Raw genomic sequence first — 27,082 nt, 5'->3', positions numbered from 1 at the left:
TAACAAACTGCAAAAATGAATTTTCCGCCCTTTAAAACCCTTGGAAAATTATATTACAAGACCACTTTTTACAAAACTTAAAAAAATGATTATCAGCTGTTTTGCAATATGGCAACAGAGGCCATCTTGAATTCTGAGAAATGCTCAACATTGTCCAAATAGCAACTAAGCTAATTTACTGTGTATAAGGAACATAAAAGTTTAGTCAGCATTGCAGGGCCACCATTTTAGCACCTAGACTACGTTGGGGATTTTTACTTATCGTTTACGGTCTTCATAAAGTGATGCACTGTTGGGGATTTTTACTTATCTTACAGTCACAGTAAAGCGAGGCAGGGATTTTTACTTACTTACAGTCACAGTAAAGCGAGGCAGGGATTCTTACTTATCATTTACAGTCACTAAATAATAAATAATAAGTTTATAAGACTGACTGACAGGTGTCAGGAAAAAATAAAACACGAACCTTGCAAAACGTAGACCGTGACGGAAGCCGGAGTCAGTCCCTCGGGATTACAGGTGTAATTCCCTGCATCTGTGGCAGTCACGCTGGTCAGGGAGAGCCGAGCGCTCGCCGTGGCTCCCTCCTGAGCCACGTGTAAGCTGACGCCACTCCTGATAAAAAGAAACCAATATTTTAAAGTGTCCATTGAGCGACTGATGGTCAAAGGAAGTGACCTTCAATGGGAAGTTGAAGATCTTTGCTGTGTGCATGAGAAAGGTGGAAAAATCTATATTTTTTTTTACAGCATAGCTAAATTTCTTAACACCAATCGAATAAATTAATGGCTTCTTTATTCCTGAATGAAGTGGGGGCAAGTGTTCATAATATAAGTTACATACATAGATACACATTATATATATATATATACACACACACACATATATATATATATATATATATATATATGCATATATATATATATATATATATATATATATATATATATATATATATATATATATATATATATATATATATATATACATACACATACATACATACATACATATATATGCATATACATATATGTATATATATTACAGAATGATTCAAAGAATATTAAAGATTTGTCATTTTACAAACACTCGCTTCTACTTTAACAGCGGGTAAATGTGTGTATATGCTATCATAGCGAAACCAAGAGATTTTGTTACACCAGAATCGAAAAACCAAACCAGAAAATATATCAAGAGTATTAGATAAAGATTGTAATCACGACGATCCCAGAAAAGAGCTCAATATTTGCTGTGTATTGTCATTCAAGACGAATTTGGGAAGGTCATCATTCTAAAAGGAAAAATGGCTTTAGCTAAGCACTAATTTATTTTTTGATTATCGCGTCATTGTTAAGAACAAAACAATAGTCTTCTATGCCTGTGGCCCAGAGTCAAAAAGGCCGAAAAAAAAACCTAGAGGTTTTGATGGAGATCAACATAAAATTTTATGTGTAATCATTAAAAAGGCTTAATGGGACAGCCGGAAAAATTATAAAGAGAAGGCCGATAAATTATCAGCATAATTTTTTCACTCAAGTGTTTTGGAAGGTCTTATTTCTTTGTCCCGTTTGCTTACCCATTTATCACGTTATATTTATTTATTACTTCTTCTATATTCTCTTTACTTCTTCCCACTGTATTCTAATTTTGAATTTCATTCTTCTATATTCTGTTTATTTCTTCCTACTGTATTCTATTTTGAATTTCATTCTAATATATTCTGTTTACTTCTTCCTACTGTATAATGTTTTTGAATTCCGTTCTTCTATATTCTGTTTAATTCTTCCTACTGTATTCTAATTTTGAATTTCATTCTTCTAAATTCTGTTTCCTTCTTCTTACTGTAATCTAATTTTGAATTCCATTCTCATATATTCTCTTTAATTCCTCCTACTGTATTCTGTTTTTGAATTCCGTTCTTCTATATTCTAATTCTGAATTTCATTCCCTTCATATTCTCCCAGAAGCGTTTGTGACAGCTGATATCAACATTTTTAAACATTCAAAAAAAATAAATAAATAAAAAACGCAAAATTAAAAAAAGAACAATGATAAGTCTCACAATAGACATTTTTTAATCGAGGAAATGTTTTATAACTCCACGTCTTCTGCCTCCGGGAAAGTGCGAGGACTTTCCATAATTACTTTTTGAAACTTTCGTATTTATTCTTTCCTTTGGGCCTGATGTGTTTTCATTATGATAAAATGAAAGTTCGCGTTAAATAGGACGGTGGATGCTTTTAATGGACAAGCTGAATTGTCCTAGATTCCTCTACGGATATCCGGGAGTTTGCTTGACTCTGAAGTGAAATGTTTGAACGTTAGTGGAATAAAAATAAATAAATAAAATCAATATGTATATATATATTATATACCTATATATACATTTATGTATACATACACATATATATATATGTGTATGTATATGTATACATGTGTATGTACACGAGTATGTATACATGCATGTGTATACAGTAGAGAGGGGATTGTGAAGAGACATTAGAAAATGTCAAGCGTGATACAAAGAGAAGAAGAATGTCCTGCCAGATGCCTAATCGACTCACTCCAGGAGAAGTGAAAATGGAATTCGAGGTATTTTTAGCCTCCAGGGAATAACTTTTCTTCCACGGACGCTAAATCTAATCTTCCTTTACTAACAACCTTTAGCCAATTTTTGCTTCGGGACTAAACGCGACAAACGATGGACTTCGCTCTCTCCCCGGGAAAGTGTTTTTTCTTATTTTTTTTTTTTTTCATCTATCGTTCCTTTATAGTTTTCTGTAAACGAACACTATTGTGCCGGCTTTTGTCTGTCCGTCCGCACTTTTTCTGTTTGTACTTCTTCTGTCCGCCTTCAGATCTTAAAACCTACTGAGGTTAGAGGGCTGCAAAGTGGTATGTTGGTCATCCACCCTCCAATCATCAAACATACCAAATTACAGCCCTCTACCCTGAGTAGTTTTTATTTTATTCAAGGCTAATCTTAGCCATAATCGTGCTTCTGGCACCCCTTTTAAGGTATCAACAACACAAGCCACCACCAGACCTTGGCTGAGTTTCATGGGCCGCGGCTAAGAGTTTCATGGGCCACGCCTGAAGCTTTCATACAGCATTACATGTTGTGCAGAAAACTCATATGTGCTGAAGAAACTTCGTCGCATTTTTCACTACAGAATTAAAAATGAAGATCCGGATTTTTACTGTTGGTGGAAATGGGTTCAGTTCACTGTTTCCGCAGTGCATTCAGCCAAAGTGGGCCCCATGGATGAGTGGGTAGTGGGTTCCTCATTGCCTACTGACTACCCAACTCTATATGGCAATCCGCATCTGCTCGGGTTACGAAAAAGGATGGGGGTCACGCAACCTCACTCCTCTTAAGATTTATTGAAAAACTCGAAGGCTTCATAGGGCCTATATATATATATATATATATATATATATATATATATATATATATATATATATATTGCCATGCATCTATCGACCCTGTGAAGCCTTAAAATTTTTCAGCAAGTCTTTTACAGGAGTGAGGTTGCGTGCCTCCCACCCTTTTCCGTAACCCGAGCAGATGCAGATACCCATCCATACACAACTGGATAGCCAACAGGCAATGAGCAACCCACTAACACACTCATCCACGATGCCCACTTTAGCTGATTGCACTGAGGAAATTATCAACTGAACACACTCCACCAACAGTAAAAATATGAATCTTCATTTTTAATTCTGTGTAAAAAAAAAGGAATGATAGATGCAACAAAAACAATAAGAACAAAAAAATTAGCCCGGCAGAGAGAGAGAGCGAAGTCAATCGTTTGTCGCGTTTAGCCCGATGCAAAAACTGGCTAAAGGTTGTTAGTAAAGGAAGATTAGATTTAGCGTCCGAGGAAGAAACCTTCTTCCCTGGAAGCTAAAAATACCTCGAATTCCATTTTCACTTCTCGCGGAGTGAGTCTATTAGACATCTGGCGGGAAATTCTTTTTCACTTTTATTTCACGATTGATACTTCGTAATGTCCTCTCTCACAACGTATCTCTACTGTATACACATCTATGTATACATACTCGTTTATGTGTTTATGTATATATACACACATATATATTATATATATATATATATATATATATATATATATATATATATATATATATATATATATATATATATATATATATATATATAAGTAAATGTCTGTATATATAACTTTGTGCGCTATATAAAATCTGAACCGTTTGATGTATATTTGATCTAGACAAAATTTGCCACACGGCCATCATTTGACCCAACTCAGATAATATGGTAGGTTTCAATCCAGTACCCCCTTCCCTTTCCCTCATCCCCTTTCCCTTTCCTTTGCAACTTACGTGGTAACCGCTTGACCGACCTAGACAAAATTTGGCACGTGGGCAACATTTGACCCAACTTAGATAAAACTACGGGAAGATGTTATCTTGGCAATAAATCGGATCTATATTCTACCCAAAGAATGTCATCTTCCATCCAGTGTGAATTTTGAAATCATGAATGAAATGTCATGTCATCCCAAATCTTTCTCAATGAATGACGTGCTGTATCCCAAATCTTTCACAATGAATGAAATTGATATGTCATCCCAAATCTTTCACAATGAATGAAATTGATATGTCATCCCAAATCTTTCTCAATGAATGAAATGTTGCGTCATCCCAGATCTTTCTCAATCCAGTTAAGCTGGTAGTCGGTACTTTTATCTCGAAATTCCTTTTGTCAAAACCGTAAACCGATTCTCATTTTTCTCTCATAAATCTCTTTCATATGAAGACCGGTGGCCCTCCTGCATAAATAATCCTACTTTTTCCACTCCATTGCCTATAACCTGACTGCGGCCGTTTTCCAACTTATATATTCGTTCATTTTATCTTCAGTTTTGGTCACCTGTCGCATTCGTAATAGCCATCCGTTGGCATCTTGAAATCAATTATAGTGATTTTTAAATGAATATTTTTTCTGTCAAAATTTGTGGTTTGCAATTTATTTTTGCATTTGCTGAAATTCTTCCATTTCCAACTGTTCCGCCATTTGTTTAAGGAACTGTTGTTTGAAATAACCCATTGCTTATAAATTGATCTGCAGTAAAGCGTACGTTCACTCATTAAAAGGTGATAGTCGATTACTATACAAACTTATCAGAAACAATTTGAAAGACATTCATAGTAGAAACTCACCACTCAGAAGTGAGCAAATTCTGTTCATAATTCTACAGAAATTACCAGAGCTTAAGCATTCTGGTTTACCTCCCATTTAAGAAACATAAACTTAACTATTTTTTGTGGCGACGAAAAAGCCAGCCTGACCAAAGAAGTATTTCAATGTTTAAGAAAAATAAACGAACTTTTTTTTGTAGTGCCCAAAAAACCAGTAGGACCAATGAAGTAATTTCAGCGTTTAAGAAAAATAAAGTTTTTTTTTTTTGTCGTGTCTAAAGAACCCAGCCGGACCAATGAAGTATTATATTTTTTTTTATGTAGTGCCAAAAAACCTAGGCAGACCAATGAAATATAAAATTTTTTCTGTAGGGCCAAAAAACCCAGGCAGACCAATGAAGTAATTCCAGCGTTTTCATAATGATATCTTTGGCAGTTATTTTTGATGGAATCAAATCTCCCTCCTTACCTCGCTGTATGCGCGTGAATGGGCTGCTTTCCGTGATACCAGGTCAAGGGTCCAGGTGGCTTCGGGGGAGCCGTAACCCAGCAGGTCAGGAGAAGACGCGACCCGATTTCAACGTACACCTCCGAAGGGCCAGCTATCACGGCGCCTCCCTCTGGAGGGGAAAAAAATAGATAAAAAAAAACATTAAACATAAAATTCTGTTATCAATGAATCTTCCCTCTGCAGGAAGAAAATAAAAGATTAAAAAATCAATCATAAAATTGTTATTAATATGTCTCCATACTGCCCCTAAATTGTAAGACTGCAGTATCTGCAAAAATACAAAACTGAGAAAAATGGTAGATACTGCAGTTTTCCCTTGCCTTACAACTGATTTTGCAGATGTTGCAAATGGGACCCCCTAAATACTAGTGGAAAGCACTGAAGAATCATTGTGAAATTGCAAAAACTTGAGTATTAGTTTTTCGCGAGCCCAATAGGCGGCATATCTCAATTTCGAAAATTTTGCAGATACCGCAGTTTTCCATTTTAGTGCAGCACTCCCATATGAAGATTTATTAAAAACAAATATACAGAATTTTGAAGGGGATACAATCATTTTATAAAGAGCAAAATGAAAAACCATATCAAACCGAAAATATTTAGAATTTTGAAGAGGATATATTTTGTGGAGAGCGAAGGGAAAAAACATATTACATCTACAGCATAAACAGAATTCTGAAGTGGATATAACGCTTTTGTAATGACCGACGGGCAAAACATATTAAATCGACATTTAGAATATTTGATGCCAAGAGCATTTTAGAAAGGCGGAGGTAACTGAAATCAAGTCATTGTTTCACTGAATAAATCACGAATCTGAAAGAATTTCTTTGTACCATAACAACAGAACATTCAAAGCTGGGGAAATAAAGAATTCATTTATCTAAAAACACTGTTTTATATATATATATATATATATATATATATATATATATATATATATATATATATATATATATATATATATATATATATATATATATATATATATTTATATATAAGTATTCGCTGTTCGACCTCCCTTCCTTGCTTCTTAGTAGGATAATAAATTAATCTTTATTAATGTATAAACTTTATTAAAGTAAAGGGGCAGACCACGTAGGCTGCCTGCATGAGAAGAAGTTAAGTAGAAATCTCAGGGTTGTTTTCAAAATAAGTACAATCCCGGCCAAACGGCCGAGAACTTTAGCTTAGAGGGCCCTAAATCAGGGATTGGTCTTGCTAGGATAACCCTTAGAGGTACAGTTTCCTACAACTTAATCTTCTTCGACCTGTGTACTGGCGAGTCTATTGTCACTTCGGGTCAGATCCTGGGTAGGAGGAGTTTGAAGCAAGCAGTGAGGAGCGACCCCAGCATCAAGAGACTCTCTCAGCAAACATCCTAGGAGTCTGAGATCACTTTGTCTCTCTCCCCCACCCCGAGTTCAACACGAGGGAGAAAATTGTTACTCCAAGCGAACCCAGAAATTGTAATGCAACTGATATCACTGCATTAGCTCACCCAGCGGTAAGTCTGATTGTGACAATTTATCCCAGTTCTTTCCCTTCAACTGAAACTCTCATTTTCATCGCTCAAATTTTCCTCTCTTAAAGTCACTGACTAAGAAATCCTAGTAAAACATATCCCATTTATGAAATATATATTAAGTACAATTACTGTTGTCTAGTGAAATCACATAACTACCCTCCATGATGTTAAAAGTGTTACTCTTGATATAAGATTCATCCCCTTGTGATTAAGTAACGACGAGTGAGAGTTTCTGTACTGCAAGATTGTTATCTGGATACATCTGTTCCAGAAGTGTGTATGGGCCTGAACAAATCCTTTTTATTGGAGAAGAATCCGCATCATCAGTGCTAAGAAGCCTCAATTCGACGTTCATTGCAGTCAACTTTCTTATAAAGCGATTTGAAGAGGCACATATATCTGCTGCGTTCATTTCCACGTAGCACTGAAGTATTTTGTCTTGATTAGGACTATTATTCTGAGCTGCTGTTAGCTCCTGTAAATAATCCATTTCATTTTTACTGTTCCTTTTGTTGAAACTGGTCTTCCAGTAGGTTTGCTGAATTAATTCATATGGATGCAGTAAACCTGTTCCTTCTTAAACTAGTTTTCAGCTGGGCGACCTAATCTATTCAGTATCTGCCATTTAGAGATTTAATTTTAGCCTTAACTGACAGAATTACGCGGTCTTGGGTAAAGCAACGCAATATAAATCCAATCAAGTAAGTAATAATTAACTAGCCGACCGACCCACGTAACAATATACATTACAGATAGTGGAATGTTATTGGGAGCAAAATAATGATTTTGAGAGCGGTCTGGATTACTGAAATAAAAAGATAAAACAGTAAATTTAATATAGTTTCATTTATCGATGTATTGTAGCCCACGCAAACACACTATTTCTCAATCTCGAAACGCACTGAAATAATTAATTGCAATAAGGTCATCCAAGACGAATTTTACCCCGTCGGATTGTGAGCGCCAAAAAGAGCAACAATTTCTCAGACCAGAGAGAAAGAATTCTCTCTCTCTCTCTCTCTCTCTCTCTCTCTCTCTCTCTCTCTCTCTCTCTCTCTCTCTCCTGGGACAAATTCTTCATCGACACGGACTCAATAAATTCCTGCCCTCGACAGCAAAGAACAAAAAAGGAAGTTTTGTTTATTGTTGGCTTAGTTGTAATTTGCAAGTATAGCTCGGGGTAGTTCCTTTCACTGAACCGGACTTCAAATTTACGAGTTTTTTTTTTTTTTTTTTTTTTTTTTTTTGGGGGTGGGGGTGGGGGAGGAAGGGGGTTGATCCCTTCAGGATATTACTGAAAAGGGGTGAGATACGACTCAAAACTGGGATGTGACAATATTTTAGTTTTAAATCTCACAGACTTTATAACAGAATTTCTGGACAATTTTCATTTGGCTTCCTGAGCTATGAAAATATGCAAACGATATTTCCTGTAAAAAATCACATCAAATTACACACAAAGGGAAAATTAAATACCAGGGTTTAAATGCTGCTGACCGGTTTCGCCTTCAGTTTTATGGGACATCTTCAAGATGGCCTAGAAATAGTTGAAACCGGTCAGAATTTACATCCTTGTTATATATATATATATATATATATATATATATATATATATATATATATATATATATATATATATATATATATATATATATAATGTACAAATATATAAACGAGTATATACATATAATATATAAATATATATTAATATATATATACATATAAATATATGTATGTACGTATGTTTTATATATAATAATTCTACTTACGCTGCACATTAAGGACGACGGGGTGGGATATCTTGGGCCTCGTATTAACCTGGCATTCGTACACGCCCGAATCGTTGACATTGGCTTCTTCGATCTGCAGATCCCACGCCCATACCACGCCCGTACGCCAGGCAACGACCTGTGATTGTAAATATGAAAGTTAAACAGAACTTTACGAGCTTTATAAAGATTCTGATTATCATTTTATTTCAAGATCTGATTACAAACCTGATTATTCCCTGGGCTAGAGTTTTGATATTTGATAGATTTTAGTTTTCTGTAAAAGAAAACTATTGTGCCGGCTTTCTCTGTCCGTCCGCACTTTTTTCTGTCCGCCCTCAGATCTTAAAAACTACTGAGGTTAGAGGGCTGCAAATTGATATGTTGATCATCCACCTCCAATCATCAGACATACCAAATTGCAGCCCTCTAGCCTCAGTAGTTTTTATTTTATTAAAGTTAAAGGTAGCCATAATCGTGCCTCTGGCAAAGATATAGGCCGGGCCACCACCGGGCCGTGGTTAAAGTTTCATGGGCTGCGGCTCATACAGAATTATACCGAGACCACCGAAAGATAGATCTACTTTCGGTGGCCTTGATTATACGCTGCACAGACAACTCGACTGCGCCGAAGGAACTTCGGCGCATTATTTACTTATTTTTTTATTTATCATTTTCGGTCAAATAACTGTGGCATTACAAAGACGATTCGCAAAGGGATAAATAATATTTAAATGAAAATGACCATTTTGATATTGATTATTCTTGGCTTTATAAAGATGACTACAGAAAGATAAATAATACTCAATTTTAAATTACCATTAAGATTAAGACATCGGTAACCTAGACATGTCTGGACATATCACAAGCAAATGAAAGCAAGAAAATATGATAATTCTAAATCAACGTAATAATTCATCAATCACTCCCAAATCATCAACTTGGAAACGATATGCAAACTGAAAGGGCCCCCCTTTTATCTAGGGAGAAAGAAAGTGCATACTGGACTGAGGTGAGTGGCTCATTGTGCGTATGTCGGTTTAACGGGCTGCTGGTGAGTCCTCTGTGGACGAATACAGCAACAAATAATGGGGACGTTTTATGCAATGGAGGTTCATCTTTTACATAGCACATACAATGTGAAACCGACAGTGGTCATCGACTGGATTTTAAAATCTCGAGTTGCCTACTGATTGCTTCTGATATATATATATATATATATATATATATATATATATATATATATATATATATATATATATATATATATATATATATATATATATATATATATACATATACATACATACTGTATATATGTATATATATATACATATAAATACAAATATAAATTTGTGTATACATAAATATAAAAAACATACATATGTATATATACATATACTTTATATATATATATATATATATATATATATATATATATATATATATATATATATATATATATGTGTGTGTGTGTGTGTGTGTGTGTGTGTGTGTGTGTGTGTGTGTCTGTTAAACATGGCGGTTATTGCAGCACAATAACATGAGACAAATGGAATTTCAAACCTAGAGATTTCTGCGAAAAACTTTAATTCAATACCAAACTCAATAGTTTTCTGATAAACGAAGCACTGGCGGTGCTTCTGCTTCGTTTGATCAGGATTCCAAAGCTTCTTTATTGCACCAAAATTGAATTACACAACTGCAGAAATAAACTGCAGAAATTTCCGATTAAAAATAAGCCGCACAGACTCGACATATCTGAACGAGCACCTAAATAAGATTGAGCAATTGTATTTTTAACTATCTATGCATGAAAATTATTCATTTGTATATTTTTCTCTTTTCTAATAAATAATCTCTTCTTTCTGTACTTTTCGTTATTATCTTTTAATTCTTTCTAATGAATACCACAATATTCTTTGGCAGCTTCAGTCAGTGGCCCCTGTGGTGGGCTTGTTCCATATGAGTAGGGCTCATCTGAATAATAATAATAATAATAATAACAATAATAATAATAATAATAATAATACAAGAATCCATGAAAAGATCTTTAAACCAGAATTCAACTGAGCTGTAAACTGCTTTTACTTATTGTTTTCTCTGAGCGTCACAAAGGTTACGACAACACATATAATTAAACTGAGGGATATACTTTCGTATATAACCAACTGCGCAGCTGTAGCTTCTTAAATACAAGTAAAAAATACGCCGAAGTTTCTTCGGTGCAATCGAGTTTTCTGTACAGCCGCTACAGCGTATAATCAAGTCCACCGAAAATAGATCTATCTTTCGGTGGTTTCACTATAATGCTGTATGAGCCGCGGCCCGTTAAACTTTAACCACGGCCCGGTGGTGGCTGTCCTATAGCGTTGCCAGCAGCACGATTATGGCTAACTTTAACCTTATATAAAATAAAAACTACTGAGGCTAGAGGGCTGCAATTTGGTATGTGTGATGACTGGAAGGTTGATAATCAACATACCAATTTGCAGCCCTCTAGCCTCTGTAGTTTTTAAGATCTGAGGGCGGACAGAAAAAGTGCGGACAGAATAAAGAGCGGACGGACAGACAAAGCCGGCGCAATACTTTTCTTTTGCAGAAAACTAAAAAGCAATGACTCGAGAAATTGGGTATTAAAGAGATATATCACATAACTAAAATTACGTCATACTTGTCAAGCATAAAACAAAACCTGGCAATAAAGCAATGATGCTAAGTTTCAGAAAACACGTCACCGAAACACGCTCGTTAATTCATAATAGATATCAATATAGCCTCTTTCGGTACGGTGGAAAATTAATGAGGGATCCATTTGACAGGCTTAATGGATTACATACCCCATTATGGCACACCTGGTGGTCTCCTAATTACCTATAGTTAAGGCAATTTTTAATCCATCATACGTTGCAAGGACAATGTGGAAACCCACCTACCCCCTAACGAAAGTTTGACAATGCCTGGTCTTAAGGTATTCTCAATTTCATTCATATATCTTCATTAAAATAATTGGTATATAGTAAATCATTGTGTTGGAAAATAAAAAGAATTTTTTTAGTCAGTCGAATTTCTTCAGCACTAAGTTCTATGTTCGGCAGAGGGCCATATTTTGCATTAATAACTTTGTTTATTGCACAAAATTAGAGTTAATTGCCTTCTACACTTATACGAAAACCTCTACGATAACAGCGCAATAAACATCACATATGAAATCTAAAATATAGTTTTTTTGTTGTTTTAGTCTTTTGACTAAGTGTGAAATATCCCTTACGCTATTTTAAAAAATCTAGTTAACATGATTTTTCTCTCTTCACTAAAACTTAGATGACTCTAGTTTATTCTCTGATAGCAAGGAACCACTTATATTTTTTATATATTTCTGTTCTCTTGTTCACTGTAAAAAAAAACTCTCTTGATATACTCGTCTGTAAAATACAATCTGTTGTGGATGAATCTAGGTGGATAAAAAAAACATTCTGGAAAACACAATTAACATAATGCATTTTTTAACTTTGCCAAATGGCGAAATAACACGTCTCATTTAACCTTTGCATGTTACATTTCATACCCTCCAATGTAAACGATTTGCAAATGAAAGATATCTCAGCATAAGCTCCACCTATTAGCGCAAATAAGCATTTAATTTTTTTTTCTCTGAGGGAGAATTATGACATCCACACGTACCATGCGGCAAAAACTTCATATACGCGTAAAAAAAGATATATACATATTACTTTCCATCTTAATTACCTCCGCAAAGGTGCAACATCAGCATAAATCTCGTATGACCCCAAAAAAAAGGAGGGGGAAAAATTTAATAAACGCTGTTAACGAGGAACGAGCGTTTTAATAATTATATCCAGGAATTTAAGAGTTCATTAGAGCAAGCCTGGTATCACTGCCTGGCGAAGTTTATCACCTCCGAAAGATCAAAATTGCTCTTGTAAACTGATTTAACGAGTGCCGAGTGCCTTTACTCTCAATCATTTTTTTTTTTTAAGTTCGTTCACACATCCATCTAGTTTCTTAAACCGAAATCAGACTTACAACATTTTCGTAGGATCTTCATTAGATCTGGGGAAACAGATTCGGTTATGTACGGGTACAAATATATATTTAGATATAAATCTATGCAGAGAGCATTTTTTGTTTAATATTCGTTCACACATCCATCTACTTTCTTAGAGCGAAACAAGACTTACAGAATTTTCATAGGATCCTCATTAGATCTGGAGAAACAAATTCAGTTATGTATGAGTACAAATACATTTAGAAATAAATCTATGCAGACAGCTTTCGGGAATCTGACCAAAAGCTCTCCGTAGAGATATGTTTTTTTAATATATGCACCCATACGTAACAGTGGATTTGTTTCTCCATTCATGAATCATGCTACTTTGAATGTTTTTAATCACGTGATTCAATATATTCAAGGGAATTCATTGCTTACTTTCAGTCTTCAAATAATTGCACCCATACATAGCTGTGGACCTGTTTCTCCATTCAAGAATCATGCTGCTTTTGAGTGTTTTTTTAATCGTGAGATTTAATATATTCAGGACAATTCACTGGTTAACAAAAGACGGGAATCATGGAGATTCTAACCTTCAGTCTCTTGTCTGATGTAAATATGGCCTCGTCCGTTGCCAGAACCTTCAAGTCTTCTTGTCGTATCCACGATACCTGAAAAGAGAGAGAGAGAGAGAATAAAATTAATGACATTCTCTGCGTATTTCATCAAAGAATATGTTACTGACTGGACTATGATAATCATTAATACATAAATATTTCATTAAAGAATATGTTAATGACTGGACTATGGCAATCATTACTTCATGCACATTTCATTCAAGAATATGTTACTGATTGGACTGTGATAATCATTTTGACATGCATATTGCATAAAAAAATTACTGATTGGACTATGCTAATCATTATGACATGCACATTGCATTAAAAAATATGTTACTGATTGACTATAATCATTATATTATGCGTATTTCATTAAAGAATATGTTACTGAATGGACTATCATCATCATTATTACAATAACTCATTACTATTGAAGGTCTGATGATATAGGATGAGACAGACCAATAATAATAATAATCGTAATCAGTATATTTCTCTTGAAGGATTCTACGACACTATGACACTTGCGCGGTCCGAATGTCACGCCAATGAACACTTGCTAGTTGAACACTTCAGCACTTATTACACTGAACACTTTCCTTCCCTCTGACCGATGGTTGATTTCCTATTGTGGTCTTAAGGATTCCAACGGATATCTCTTATCTTAAAAATATTGAACTGAACTGAATGTAGAATTTAACCCAAAGGCCAAGCACTGGGACCTATGAGGTCATTCAGCGGTGAAAAGGAAATTTACAATAAAAAGTTTGAAAGGTTTAACAGGAGGAAAACCTCAAAGCAGTTGCACTTTGAGTCAATTGTTAGGAGAGGGTGCAGAGTAAGATGGAAGAAAGAGAATATGAAAGGAGGTACATTAAAAGAACGGACGGAGTTGCAGGTAGGGGCCGAAGGCACGCTGCAAAGAACCTCAAGTAATGCGTACAGTGCACCGCACGAGGTGCACTGACGGCACTACTCCCCTACGGAGTTATCTGGTTATATGAGTCCACAGGACAACTGAGGTCTGCATTTTAATTGTTCATGGATGGACGACTGATAAGTACTGTATTTTAGTACACTGTCTGATGTTAGAGAGTTGGATGTTAAGTAAATAGATAAAAGCAGAGTGAATGACGTGGAAAAATATTGCAGGGAGAACGACATAGGACTAAGAAGCATTTTGATATACTGCAAATTGTTTTAGAGGAACAGCCACAACTAAAATTTTAAGGGCTAATTCTTAATCTCTTTCCAATGACGAATCCTTTCAGTGAAAGTTCGGAACGCAAATGGGAAATAACTCCCCGTTGCCCAATTTAAACAGGGATTGCTAATTACACCATCGTTGATGATGTATTTTGGGGACGCAATGTGGGCCATTCTATGGCCATTTATGAATTTAAACACTCGAATGGGAATTTGAATGGAGGTTTATAAGTTTTTTTTTCTATATTGATAATTTTCGGAAAGCAAACATGAAATATAAGCTATTTCCAGATGTCCAATTTGTGAATTTCGAGGCTTTCATCAGCCTAGAAGTTTGCAGTAAAGTTACTATGAAATTTTATTGTTTCCTTCAGACTTAACTATATCTATCTATCTATATATATACATGTATGTATACATGTATATGTATATAATGTATATCTAAATAAAACCTGGGGAATATTTTCTAAATAGATAAAGTATATACTCAATTATTTGCAAATAATTTATGTATATATATATATATATATATATATATATATATATATATATATATATATATATATATATATATATATATAAAAGTTTTTGCAAATAACTGAGTATATACTTTATCCATTTAGAAAAAATTCTCCAGGTTTTATTTATATATATACATATATATACACATATGTATGCATATGTATATATATACATATAATATACAAATATATATTTTTATATATATATATATATATATATATATATATATATATATATATATATATATATATATATATATATATATATATATATATATATATATATATATATATACACACACATACTGTATATATAAAACATGGAATATTTCATCGAAGTGGATAAAGCATATACATAGCTATTTGCCAAAACTTGCAACTGATCTGCACCTTACTTCGGCCAAACTAGCGGAGCTCCTCCTCACGAGAACTGGAAGAGTCTAATTACCTATTACCATCCCATCCTTGGCTTAAGGATACTGCATAATTACCTTTGGAGATGACTCGGTGTTCATGCAAATTTTCAGTCCCCAATGGCAACGGTAATATCTTGATACGAATTTGCCCAATTTGCTAAGAAGACAAAAAATATATTTGCTTGCTTTTTTTTTGTATTTTTTTTATTTATTTTAAATAAAGTTTTTGAGAGGCGGAAGAAGGTTCGTCGAATAACTGAATTCGGAAAGCCAAAACAGATATTTTTTACGAAAGGTTTGGTTTTTCTTAAGTAAAGTAGATGAAATATTTGTCAATATTACACCCAGGAACTGTTCACATCGAATCTTCCAACACTGCCTTGTATCAAAGAATTACTTAGAGGGTAATTACCTATTTCGCAATAATGAAAAAAAGACCTCTCCCATTTTGAGAGAGAAAAAGAGGAAATATGATAAACAGGTTGATTTAATGCAACACTGACTTGTACTGACGAATTATTTAGAGGATAATTACCTATTTCGCAATAATGAAAATTTTTTTTTATCATTTTAGTCCTCCCATTGAAAGGGAAAAAAGAGTAAATATGATAAACAACATGTTGATTTAATGCAACACTGACTTGTACTAAAGAAATATTTAGTGTAATTACCTATTCGGCAATAATGAAAAAAAGGCTATCATTGTAGCCTAAATTTACTGTAGCAAAAAGAGTAAATATAATAAACGAAAGATTTATTTTCACCAAAGATATATTTCTTGAAGTAATCTTCCGCTTGACGGACACATAGCCAGGAACCACCTATTCCGACCCCTTTGAAGTCAAAGAAGAACTGGCCAGAGGTCTCTCGAAGGGGCAATATGACCAGAGGAAATGTTCGGCGGTTCGAAAAAAATGGTGTTGGCCTAGTGTTGCCTAGGGGAAGCGTTATCGTAGGAATGGGTCTAAATGAAAAGAAGTTCCTCCTTTCTTTTCTTTTCGTCCGCCACCTGCCGCAATTAATCAACCTTTTCCTGTTGTAAACTGATCTTCAGGTTTTGCTTGTGGTCCGTCTGCGAGTTGACGCGATCATTTTCAGTTTTCCGTGAAAGAACACTGTTGTGCCGGCTTTGTCTGTCCGTCCGCACTTTATTCTGTCCACCCTCACATCTTAAAAAGTACTGAGGCTAGAGGGCTGCAAATTGGTACGTTGATCATCTTCATGATAACACTAGATTCTTTTCGGCTGTCAAGAGGCCATCTGCGCACTTTGTTCTAAAATTTATGCTTCAATTTCCCTTCGGATTCACTTCTACCAAGGTCCATGTTCTCTCCTTGAATATCGTATGTGTATTCTCCTAAAAAGTATAATATTTTCAGCCTCTCTCTCTCTCTCTGCACCTGATATTCTTCTTCAGTAAAACAGTAACTGATTTATCCCAGCCTGTTTTTATCTCACTCTCCTACTCATCTATATTACATCCGCTGCGTACCTGACGTTCCCTGACAACCCACATAAAACATTCAACTTCATTTATATATTTCTAGAAATCTGGCAATCTCAATCCGTTCTTCATCCACTTTCTGTTTAAAAAATGAAACAGCACTTCTATTTTAATTCTAACTTCAAAATCAAACTCATATCAGCATCTGCCACCCATTTGTAACCCATCTTGTTAAAATTTTATAATGACTGAACAGTGATAGCACGTAATTTCAGGCTCGTCGTTACTTCAATTTAAACCGTCAATCACAACATTTTCTTGTAAATAATGCAAATGAAAATCAACACTGCCCACGTATCAGTGAAGAAGAGCATCGCATATAAAATATATCAAACTGGGCTAAAGAGGACCTTTCAGGGTGATGAATAGGGTTTGGAGTTCCCTTGGACAGACTGAAATGCGTGCCTCCCTTTGGGGATTACTGCCAGAACATTATCGTAAATATAATCGAGGGTGATAATCGTATATCAAAACGTAAGTAGATTCAAATGTTACGAGGGCTTCTAAATCTTGGGTCACAAGACGTTTCCAAATATTTAAGGTAGCTGAGAAGCTTTAATAAGGATATGAGTGTTTTTTTTTTTCTTTTATATTAACTACATGATATAGAAAAAACTAAACCAACTGGCAATGTGGATTTAAGTAGCACTTTATGATGAATTAGTGTTAGTTAATATTAATTTCTATTTATAAGTATTATCATATTATCATCATTGTTTCATAATCACTGCCAAAATAAGAGGGTCCTTTGCTAAACATTGATAACTGTAAGGGCAAGAATTGGGAAAAGTGTTGAATCATTCTGATGCAAACAGAAAATCATACTTTTGAGAATTAACTATCTTACGAAAACACATGCTATAACATTCTCTTTATTATTTGGGGTAAAATAGCCATTAACTGCAATAAAAATATGATAAAGTATACAGGTCCTATTTAGATAACAAAAGACATTACTTGGAAGAGTTAGCGAGAAAAGGAACCACTTCTGTAACCAAACTGAAATCCACTGTTCATTTCAGTTTAGGAAAAATAATGCAATAGATCCTGTGCCCTACATATAACGAAATGTGAACACTTCAGTTTTCAAGATTGTTGCTGGCAGGTTAAGTATTCCATATAATAATATTTTCCCACAGTCCTGATAATAAGGAATCGTATACACACGTTCACACATACAACTTTCACCCTTATATAGTCTGTGTAGCTGCCCTCCACAAAATGATGCTATATTTCTACAGAGTGAGTATCACCGGCACATCTCTACAGTTCTAATGTTACTTTCATCACTCGGGGGAAATTACTTTATCACAGTAATTGGGTTTACATCACGGCGTGAAAAATGAACATCCCCAAACGTACAGGTCAGATGTTTTCTTCAGCGAATGATGGGACTTTTCCTTGTTTGTTGCGATAATAGCTTTCCTCTGCCAAAGAATATTATACTCCTGTTTTTATTTTTTTACAGATTATATATATATATATATATATATATATATATATATATATATATATATATATATATACATACATACATATATAAAATATATGTATATATATACATATTTATATATATGTATATATATATATATATATATATATATATATATATATATATATATATATATATATATATATATATATATATATATATATATATATATAATAGCAAAAGGATGGTGGACTCTGGGTTTGGAAAACCAATTGTACTCATCTCGTTATAAAATGTACAATGATGATGCATAGCTAAGTTACATAGGTATTAATTGGACTTCTTCACCAGAACATATAAAAAGAGGTCAACTGTATTAACGTTAAAGCTGAACCCTGAGCCACAGAGCCACACACAGACGAGCCAATGAATGAAAAAGAGAGGGAAGAAAGCATCTTGGAAATACTGAATAACCCCTCTGATGCTCACCTTATGGTTTCCATATTGTTGCCCGAGATTCAGCTGGCCTTACGCCAGCCTGGGATGATATTGGTCTCTGGGAAACATATGAAAGTTTCCTGATTTTTTTCTCTTTTCTTTCTTGAGATTTACGTTATTTATTAAATTTCTTTTTTCCTTTTGGATATTCTTTATTTTTCATAGATGTGGGTTTCGTCTTAGGTGACTCCCTATGGAAAATACGGTCATAAAACTCTTGATAGCATTAGTGTCACCTGGCTTTGTGGTTTAACAAGAAATTGTTTTAATTTATGTTATTTTTTTGTATTTTTTTTTTAGGTTGATGGCGTTAAGTCTTCCTCACATGGCATGCGATTTGTGAAGTGTGTGTGTGTGTGTGTGTGTGTGTTTAACAAGATATCTGGTTGTGAATAATCTTCTGAAAATGATTATGTCACACTAAACAAGACGTAAATTTAATATACTGTACGATAAACAGTCTTTACCTTCAACCATGAGAAAATTCCACTGCTTTTTACCCTCTACTAAGCGAGGGTAAAGTATTATTTATACCACTTTCCAAAGTTGTCAGTTTGCTTTTAACATAACGAAGTACAATTGCATTCTGCACGTTCATATTTTTTTTAACTTTGACCTGACAACCAATCGCCGCCAAAATAAAGTGACACAAAAACTGCAAAAACCGTTAAGCTCACAAAAATCGCATGGACTGAAACACCGTTGTATGTAAATATTTACAAATCATGCTGGGCGAACCCCAAGAGATTTGTTCGCTTTCGATCAGTTTCTTTGCACTTTGGACTTTCTAGATTTACTTCCTGGAGTTTGTGCAGCTGTGAAGTAAACATACATTGCTTTCCAAACACAGACCATGTGATTCAATATTTTTTTTTGTACAGAACACTTAAACACACATTATTTTTATCTATACATATTTTCCTCATGGAGTGGGTTGTTCCAGGTGTAACCCTTCTCCAGTTCAGAAGGGAAGCTGCTGGAACTTAAGTTTCATGGAAATCGACATTCCACAATAGCCACCCAGTCCGTGTATTGTTCAGAGATAGTTAAAGAAGAAAATCTAGCTGTCTCAAGCCTGGAAGCTTACCATACACACACACACACACATATATGTGTGTGTGTGTGTAAGTATGTATATGGTAAGCTTCCAGGCTTGAGATAGTAAGATTTTCTTTTTTAACTATCTTCTGAGCAATATAAATATACATACACACATATATTTATAGATATATATATATATATATATATATATATATATATATATAATATAAATATATGTGTGTGTGTTTATGTATGTACGTATGTGAACATACATGTGTCAGTGTGAACACAACACAGTTCCCCTAACATGAGCAAAAGGTGGGGATGAGCAACGTATTCTATATGAAGGTAGAAGAAGACTAGACTATTTTTCCTTAGTAATTTGTTTGACTGATGCTTCTATCCTTTATTCATAAATGTTTCCTGAGCGTGGCAGGACTCCTGTCCTCCTCGCATATTTATATCTCAAACATAGGCTGGGCTGAAGGCTTTGAGCCTCTGCCTACGTGTCGACCAATAATAATATGAAAATACGCTTTTTTTCCCGTCAAAAGTACACATTTGTTGGATGACAGGAAGAAATAAGCGCTTTCTATTTTTTTTTTTTTTTTTTTTTCAGGTAATATGGATGGAGGTTCGGTATTAAATGTGGAATATTACGTGGAATGACGTTGCTAGCGTCACACCCTGCCCCCAAGGATGTTTAAGAGTGGCGTAAGGCATATATGCAGACGGTGTTCGTGATTCTGTGGGGGTCACCTACTATGTATACAGACATTGAATCAACTCAGTTATAAGTATGATAACCATTGAACTGCTGGATAAGCCATTGGCTATTTAAATATATTATTATTATTATTATTATTATTATTATTATTATTATTATTATTATTATTATTATTGGAGAAACAAATCCACAGTTGCGTATATGTACATATATTTAAAGATAAAACTGTACAGCCTTATATCTTTATGTTCATATACACAACAGGATTTGTTTCTCCATTTTAAGACTCATGCTACTAAGAGTATTATTATTATTATTATTATTATTATTATTATTATTATTATTATTATTATTATTATTATTATTATTATTCAGAAGATGAACACTATTCATACGGAAAAATAAAAAAAAATAAAAATCATAAAACTGAAAAACGTTGAAAAACGCAATAGGAAGACGCAAAAGAATGAAAATTCAATAAAAATGCAATAAAATGCAATTACCACCAGAGATTACAGAGAGGGAGAGCGAAAAGAACCAGGAAAAACACGCGAGAGTTTTAACACAAAATTGGGACGGGATTTATAAACAAGTGGAAAGTAGATAGCGCGGATTTATTTTGGGGAGGGGGCGACAGAAGACCTGCCCTACCTGACAGACACATCGGATTACTGAATTGAATCGCGGCTACGAGAGAGGAAATTCACTTCGATTTGCGTTCTGAAAGGACAGATGACTTTATATATTCAAGTCGTCTGAATGTGGTCTCAGGAGTAAATTGTGTACCACTGTCAGGTCTCCCCTCTGTATCCGATAGACAATATAGCCCATTCTTCTGTTTTGCAAAAAGAATTGTTAATATAAGCAAGTGTTAGAAGAGAGAGAGAGAGAGAGAGAGAGAGAGAGAGAGAGAGAGAGAGAGAGAGAGAGAGAGAGAATGATAAGTTTGGTGGGATATTATTGAAAAAACAACAAATTTTCTTTTGTTTGAATACAGTCTTTAAATTGTTTAGAGCCTCGCTCTAAAGACCGAATTTAAAGTCAGCTATAAGACACACTCTATTTATACTGTGTTTGCTCATTCATGGAGTGAAATCTCCATAAAGCGTAGAGGGAGAGAGAGAGAGAGAGAGAGAGAGAGAGAGAGAGAGAGAGAGAGAGAGAGAGAGAGAGAGAGAGAGAGAGAGACGATGTACTTTAACCCTCTGATTTTCCCATTAAGGACGATGGAGTTTCCATGTCTTCTTAGGAGCTGACATACTTGAATAAAAAGTAGGTTTCTTAAGACATCCAACAGTTTAATGTTTGTTTGGACTGGACGATTAATCTGTTTAGATTTTTCCTGAATATAGTAACACGTAAATGGCTGATTCAACGTCACTGTAACCCTTCACGATACTAAATTTCTGTAGCAGTGAAACCTCAAACCAGAGTGATTTGTATAGCTTTCTATACAGATATAACCTACGGAAAATACCCCTTTTTAGTTTTCTGTACAAGAAAATCGTTGTGTCGGCTTTGTATGTCTGTCCGCACTTTTTTCTGTGCGCACTTTTTCTGTCCGCCATCAGATCTTAAAAACTGCTGAGGCTAGAGGGCTGCAAATTGGTATGTTGATCATCCACCCTCCAATCATCAAACATACCAAATTTCAGCCCTCTAGCCTCAGTAGTTTTAATCTTATTCAAGGTTAAAGTTGGCCATAATCGTACTTCTGGCAACGATATAGGCTGGGCCACCAGCGGGTCGTGGCTCATACAGCATTATACCGAGACCACCGAAAGATAGATCTATTTTCGGTGGCCTCGATTATACACTGTAGCGGGTGTACAGAAAACTCGATTGCGCCGAAGAAACTTCGGCGCATTTTTAACTTATTTAACAATACGACTTGTCTATAAAATACGATTTTAGTAAAAAAGGAATAAAACTAAATGAAATCCTACTTGGATACAGTCATTAATGAACTCTGGGGAGTCTTGTGTTTTTACTCTAGATTTGTATTAAAACCTTTCATTCCTTTTACTGTACCTTAAGGTTCATTCACATTCTCTTTCTTCCATCTTACATTCCACCCTCTCCTAATAACTGACTCATAGTGCAACTGTTACACCTTTCAAACCCTTTGCTGTCAATTTCCGTTTCAGCGCTGAATGACCTCAGAGGTCCCAGTGCTTGACCTTTGGCCTAAATTCTATATTCAATTCACTACATACCCTCATGGAATTGATATGACAGCAAACGAACATAAAAAATTTTGACCTGGGACCCATAATCCATCATTATGAAGGTGGAAAATGTAATGTCCGAAGGGAAAATTGATGGAAATGAAAAAAAAATGCCAGCGAATGATTCCCATAACGCATTTTAAATCCCAAAAAGGTGAAATTCACAGTGATGAATTTTAATTCATACGTAATTCAGTTTCAGGCCGTGTTAACGCCGCGCATTGAAGTTAAATTACAGCAAACAATGAAAGCTTTGGGTCAAAATGCTGTTCGTGAATGCCATGTAACAATCCTGATTATTTCCAGTCAGATTAATAAGGGGATTTTGTGCTTGAAATGCAGGGATACGCTTTTGCTTGAAATATTCCACGACTGAATATTTAACGAGAATCCTCTGTGTTCGTACATTATCTAGTGTATTTGCAACGTCAAAAATTATAGTAATTGTTTTCGTTTTTGTTGCAATTGCATGGCTCTTATGCGAGTTTCTGGTTTAGGGTATAGTGAAATGTGGAGTTCAGTGTCCGTAGAGTTATGGGTCATACACACCTACTGTATAATCTTATATCTATTAATACTCACTATATCATTTTACACTGCTTTATATTATGTAAATTTATATATTATATTATATTATATTATATTATATTATATTATATTATATTATATTCTGTTTAAATTTCATAAATTAATCAGTAAAAATCTTCAACGTCGTCTACAGAATGTATTATGTAAAAAAATATTTTAAAAACCTCATCATTATTGGATTTAATCTCTTAAATTGAGATACTTGCTTCATTGGTAGACTGTACTTTTCATATTTTTGCTGTTCACACAGCAATAGTGACGAGTAAAGAACAGCAGAATTAAGTTCCAAATTCAAAAACATGCATTCAGTTCATTAGCACGTGTATGAAATGCTGACTTAAAATATCTTACTGAAGCCAAATATAAACTATATAAAATCTATCCGCTTTTTGCGTTTTTGCATGACGTTAATTTGAGTGAATACTACTTTTCTACGAAGCGGATTAAAAGATATTTAGAGCATAATTCTAAATCTACAGCTGCAAAGGATTGGATTTCATATGTCGCACCCTATATCCCCGAGATTTAACGAATATCCTGACCTCCAGTGTGTTTGTTTAATGAGACATTACAATGAATGAGAGTGCATATTCCCTGCAAGGTTCCAGAGGGGATGAAACTAGATTCGATTTTTGAGTCTTACATAAAGAGAATATGCTAATGAGAGGCGGACGTGCCATTTAGATGGTAAAACCATGACTGAAATTTTAGGAGACAAAATTGGTGTTGTTCCTTTTTTTGAGTTTTTTAAAGGCTTTTAGTTCTTCTGAAAATATCTTATAATTTTATACAGATTTGTTTTTTTAATTTACGGCAGTTTTATTTCCATTAGAAATTAAAGCTGTTGAATTTTACCATTTTAACACTGACCTTTAGAAAGTTTATTATACTCGTACACTCATTTTTCATACCATTTCAATTTTCATTCATTCTCATCATAGCGCTGAATGACCCTATGGGTCCCAGTGCTTGGTTTTGTGCCTAAATCACATATTCCATTCCATTCTTATATGGAGAGAAGAAGATTATTGTCAGTCATCTAATCTAATGACACACAAGACCGCAGGTACTTGAGAACGCTTTACCCAACATAACCAAACAAACACAATGATAAACGTTCTGTTAGGTTTTAGCTAAATTCTGTCAAATTCTCTTAAGTTTTCATGAACACGATCAAGGTTAATCGTATCGTCAATAAACAAAACTAAAGGTCCTTAGGAATGTTTCTTATCAAAAGTTTGACCCAACGAAACCAAATAGAAACAAAGTGATAAACTTTCCTGTTAAATGTTTCACACCATCGAAATGGTACAAGTTTTCAAGAACAGGATCATAGCTAATCCCCTAATTGATAAATAAGGCTCAGAGTCCCTAGGAATGTTTGCCATCAAAACCCTTACCCAATGAACTAAAAACAAATTGATAAACTGTGTTAAATTTTCCAGACGGTCGAAATGGTACAAGTTTTCAAGAACAGGATCATAGCTAATCCCCTAATTGATAAACAAGGCTCAGAGTCCCTAGGAATGTTTGCCATCAAAACCCATACTCAATGAACTAGAAACAAATTGATAAACCGTGCTAAAATTTCTAAACGGTCGAAATGGTACAAGTTTTCAAGAAGAGGATCATGACAAATTATTTATTTAAATTGATAAACTTAGGAATGCCTGTCATCCTGCCCAGCAAACCAGATGAACAAAACTACAACTCCTTCCAAACGGTGGAAACTGGCCAAGGCTAGGAACGATAAACCTACAAGTCATCAAACGCCAACCAGAAAAAAATTGATAACTGTCTGTCTGGATCAGCAAACTATTTAATTGCTAAAAGATTTTCCAACCGGTCGAAATTTTCCAACCGGCTCGCTCGCAAAGTTTTCGTGCTTATCAGAGGGGAAACGACACTCATCAGCCTCAACAGAGTGGAAAAGGAATTTGCGACAAACTCACGGCTCTGCCTTTGAGATTGGCCACGCGGCATGGAAGAGTCGCCTGCATCCCAGCTGTCACAGAGATGTTGGTTGGGAGATCTGGGAGGAGATGAGGGCCCCTTCTTCCTCCTTCCTTGTCGTTGCCTGAACTCCAGTCTGTTTCCTCCTTCCATCCTGTTTTGGGGAGAGAGTGATTAGTGGATGTCGTGGGAGGAGGAGGAGGAGGAGGAGGAGGAGGAGGAGGAGGAGGAGGAGGAGGAGGAGGAGGAGGAGGAGGAGGAGGAGGAGGAGGAGGAGGAGGAGGAGGAGGAGGAGGAAGGGATGCGAATCATATAAAAAAAGTGATATGATTAAAACTTTTAACTAATTTACAATGTTCTAATAAAAATTTACATAATTCATTTTTGGGTCACAGAAGTTACAGCAAAACAATCAATCAGCTAGGCAAAAACAACACCAACAAAATAAGACATTAAAATAACTAAATAACAATAACATTAATAACATCAGGGAAAACTGATGGAAATAAAACTGAAAATATACACTTTTTTAAAAAATTAAACAACTGAAGAACAAAATAAGCAATAACAATAACTATAACAACAACAACATTAGTTATAATCTCTGAGAAAACTGACCAAAATAAAACGTGAAAGATACACACCACTTGGAAAAAATGAAACGATTTAAGTTCCCCAGGAAAGTGTACACAAAAGGAAGCAGCTATCATACTCTCAGCTCTTTATATGAAGCCAAAACTTATTCAATTTGACCCATATGAATTAGACTCAGCCATCCATAAATATGAAATATGGAAATTATCAAGAAGAATAAGGTTCTTTAACAGTACTGACAGAGAAAACTCAAAGACTTGGGAATCTGCAAACTAAAACAAACACTGTTTGTTTGCTCAGTTTGTGGTACGGTTTGTTTTATTTTGCAGAGTAGTCCCACATGATTCTCTCTCTCTCTCTCTCTCTCTCTCTCTCTCTCTCTCTCTCTCTCTCTCTCTCCTCTATTCTCAGGCCAAACCCTACCCATCCACCAACACCTACACACACACACACACACACACACACCTACACACATCAGCCACTCAAGCACAAACAGGCACATACACAAACTCACACTTTGTCAAATTAAATGGTTATAAATATATTTGATGTGGGGACTGAGATCATCTAATCATACATTAGAGTTTTACTGACAATAATCACAAACAGTTAATTTCAGGTTAACCTACTGTCAGAAGCATACCTTTAAATCCAACGTCATCTGAAAGAGCTATTCTCTCTCTCTCTCTCTCTCTCTCTCTCTCTCTCTCTCTCTCTCTCTCTCTCTCTCTCTCTCTCTCTCTCTCTCTC

At 34.9% G+C, this 27,082-nt stretch overlaps 1 protein-coding gene across 1 annotated transcript in view; it reads right to left on the bottom strand.

The window, feature by feature from the left end:
* Nucleotides 1–25,889, bottom strand: part of LOC136833988 (zwei Ig domain protein zig-8-like) — a 32,722-nt gene extending 6,833 nt beyond the window's left edge. Inside the window, exons 1-5 of the mRNA XM_067096261.1 lie at nucleotides 25,738–25,889; nucleotides 13,598–13,675; nucleotides 8,993–9,131; nucleotides 5,654–5,804; nucleotides 467–615 (exon numbers count right to left, since the gene is read on the bottom strand). Of these exons, the coding sequence (XP_066952362.1) occupies nucleotides 467–615; nucleotides 5,654–5,804; nucleotides 8,993–9,131; nucleotides 13,598–13,675; nucleotides 25,738–25,785 (565 nt within the window). The 5' untranslated portion in view covers nucleotides 25,786–25,889. The remainder of the gene's footprint in view (nucleotides 1–466; nucleotides 616–5,653; nucleotides 5,805–8,992; nucleotides 9,132–13,597; nucleotides 13,676–25,737) is intronic.
* Between the last annotated feature and the right edge of the window lie 1,193 nt (nucleotides 25,890–27,082).

Source organism: Macrobrachium rosenbergii, chromosome 52 (assembly GCF_040412425.1).
Source record: "Macrobrachium rosenbergii isolate ZJJX-2024 chromosome 52, ASM4041242v1, whole genome shotgun sequence".
Taxonomy (NCBI): domain Eukaryota; kingdom Metazoa; phylum Arthropoda; class Malacostraca; order Decapoda; family Palaemonidae; genus Macrobrachium; species Macrobrachium rosenbergii.
The sequence above is the reverse complement of the archived record's forward strand: the minus strand, read 5'-3'. Positions and strand labels throughout refer to the sequence as shown.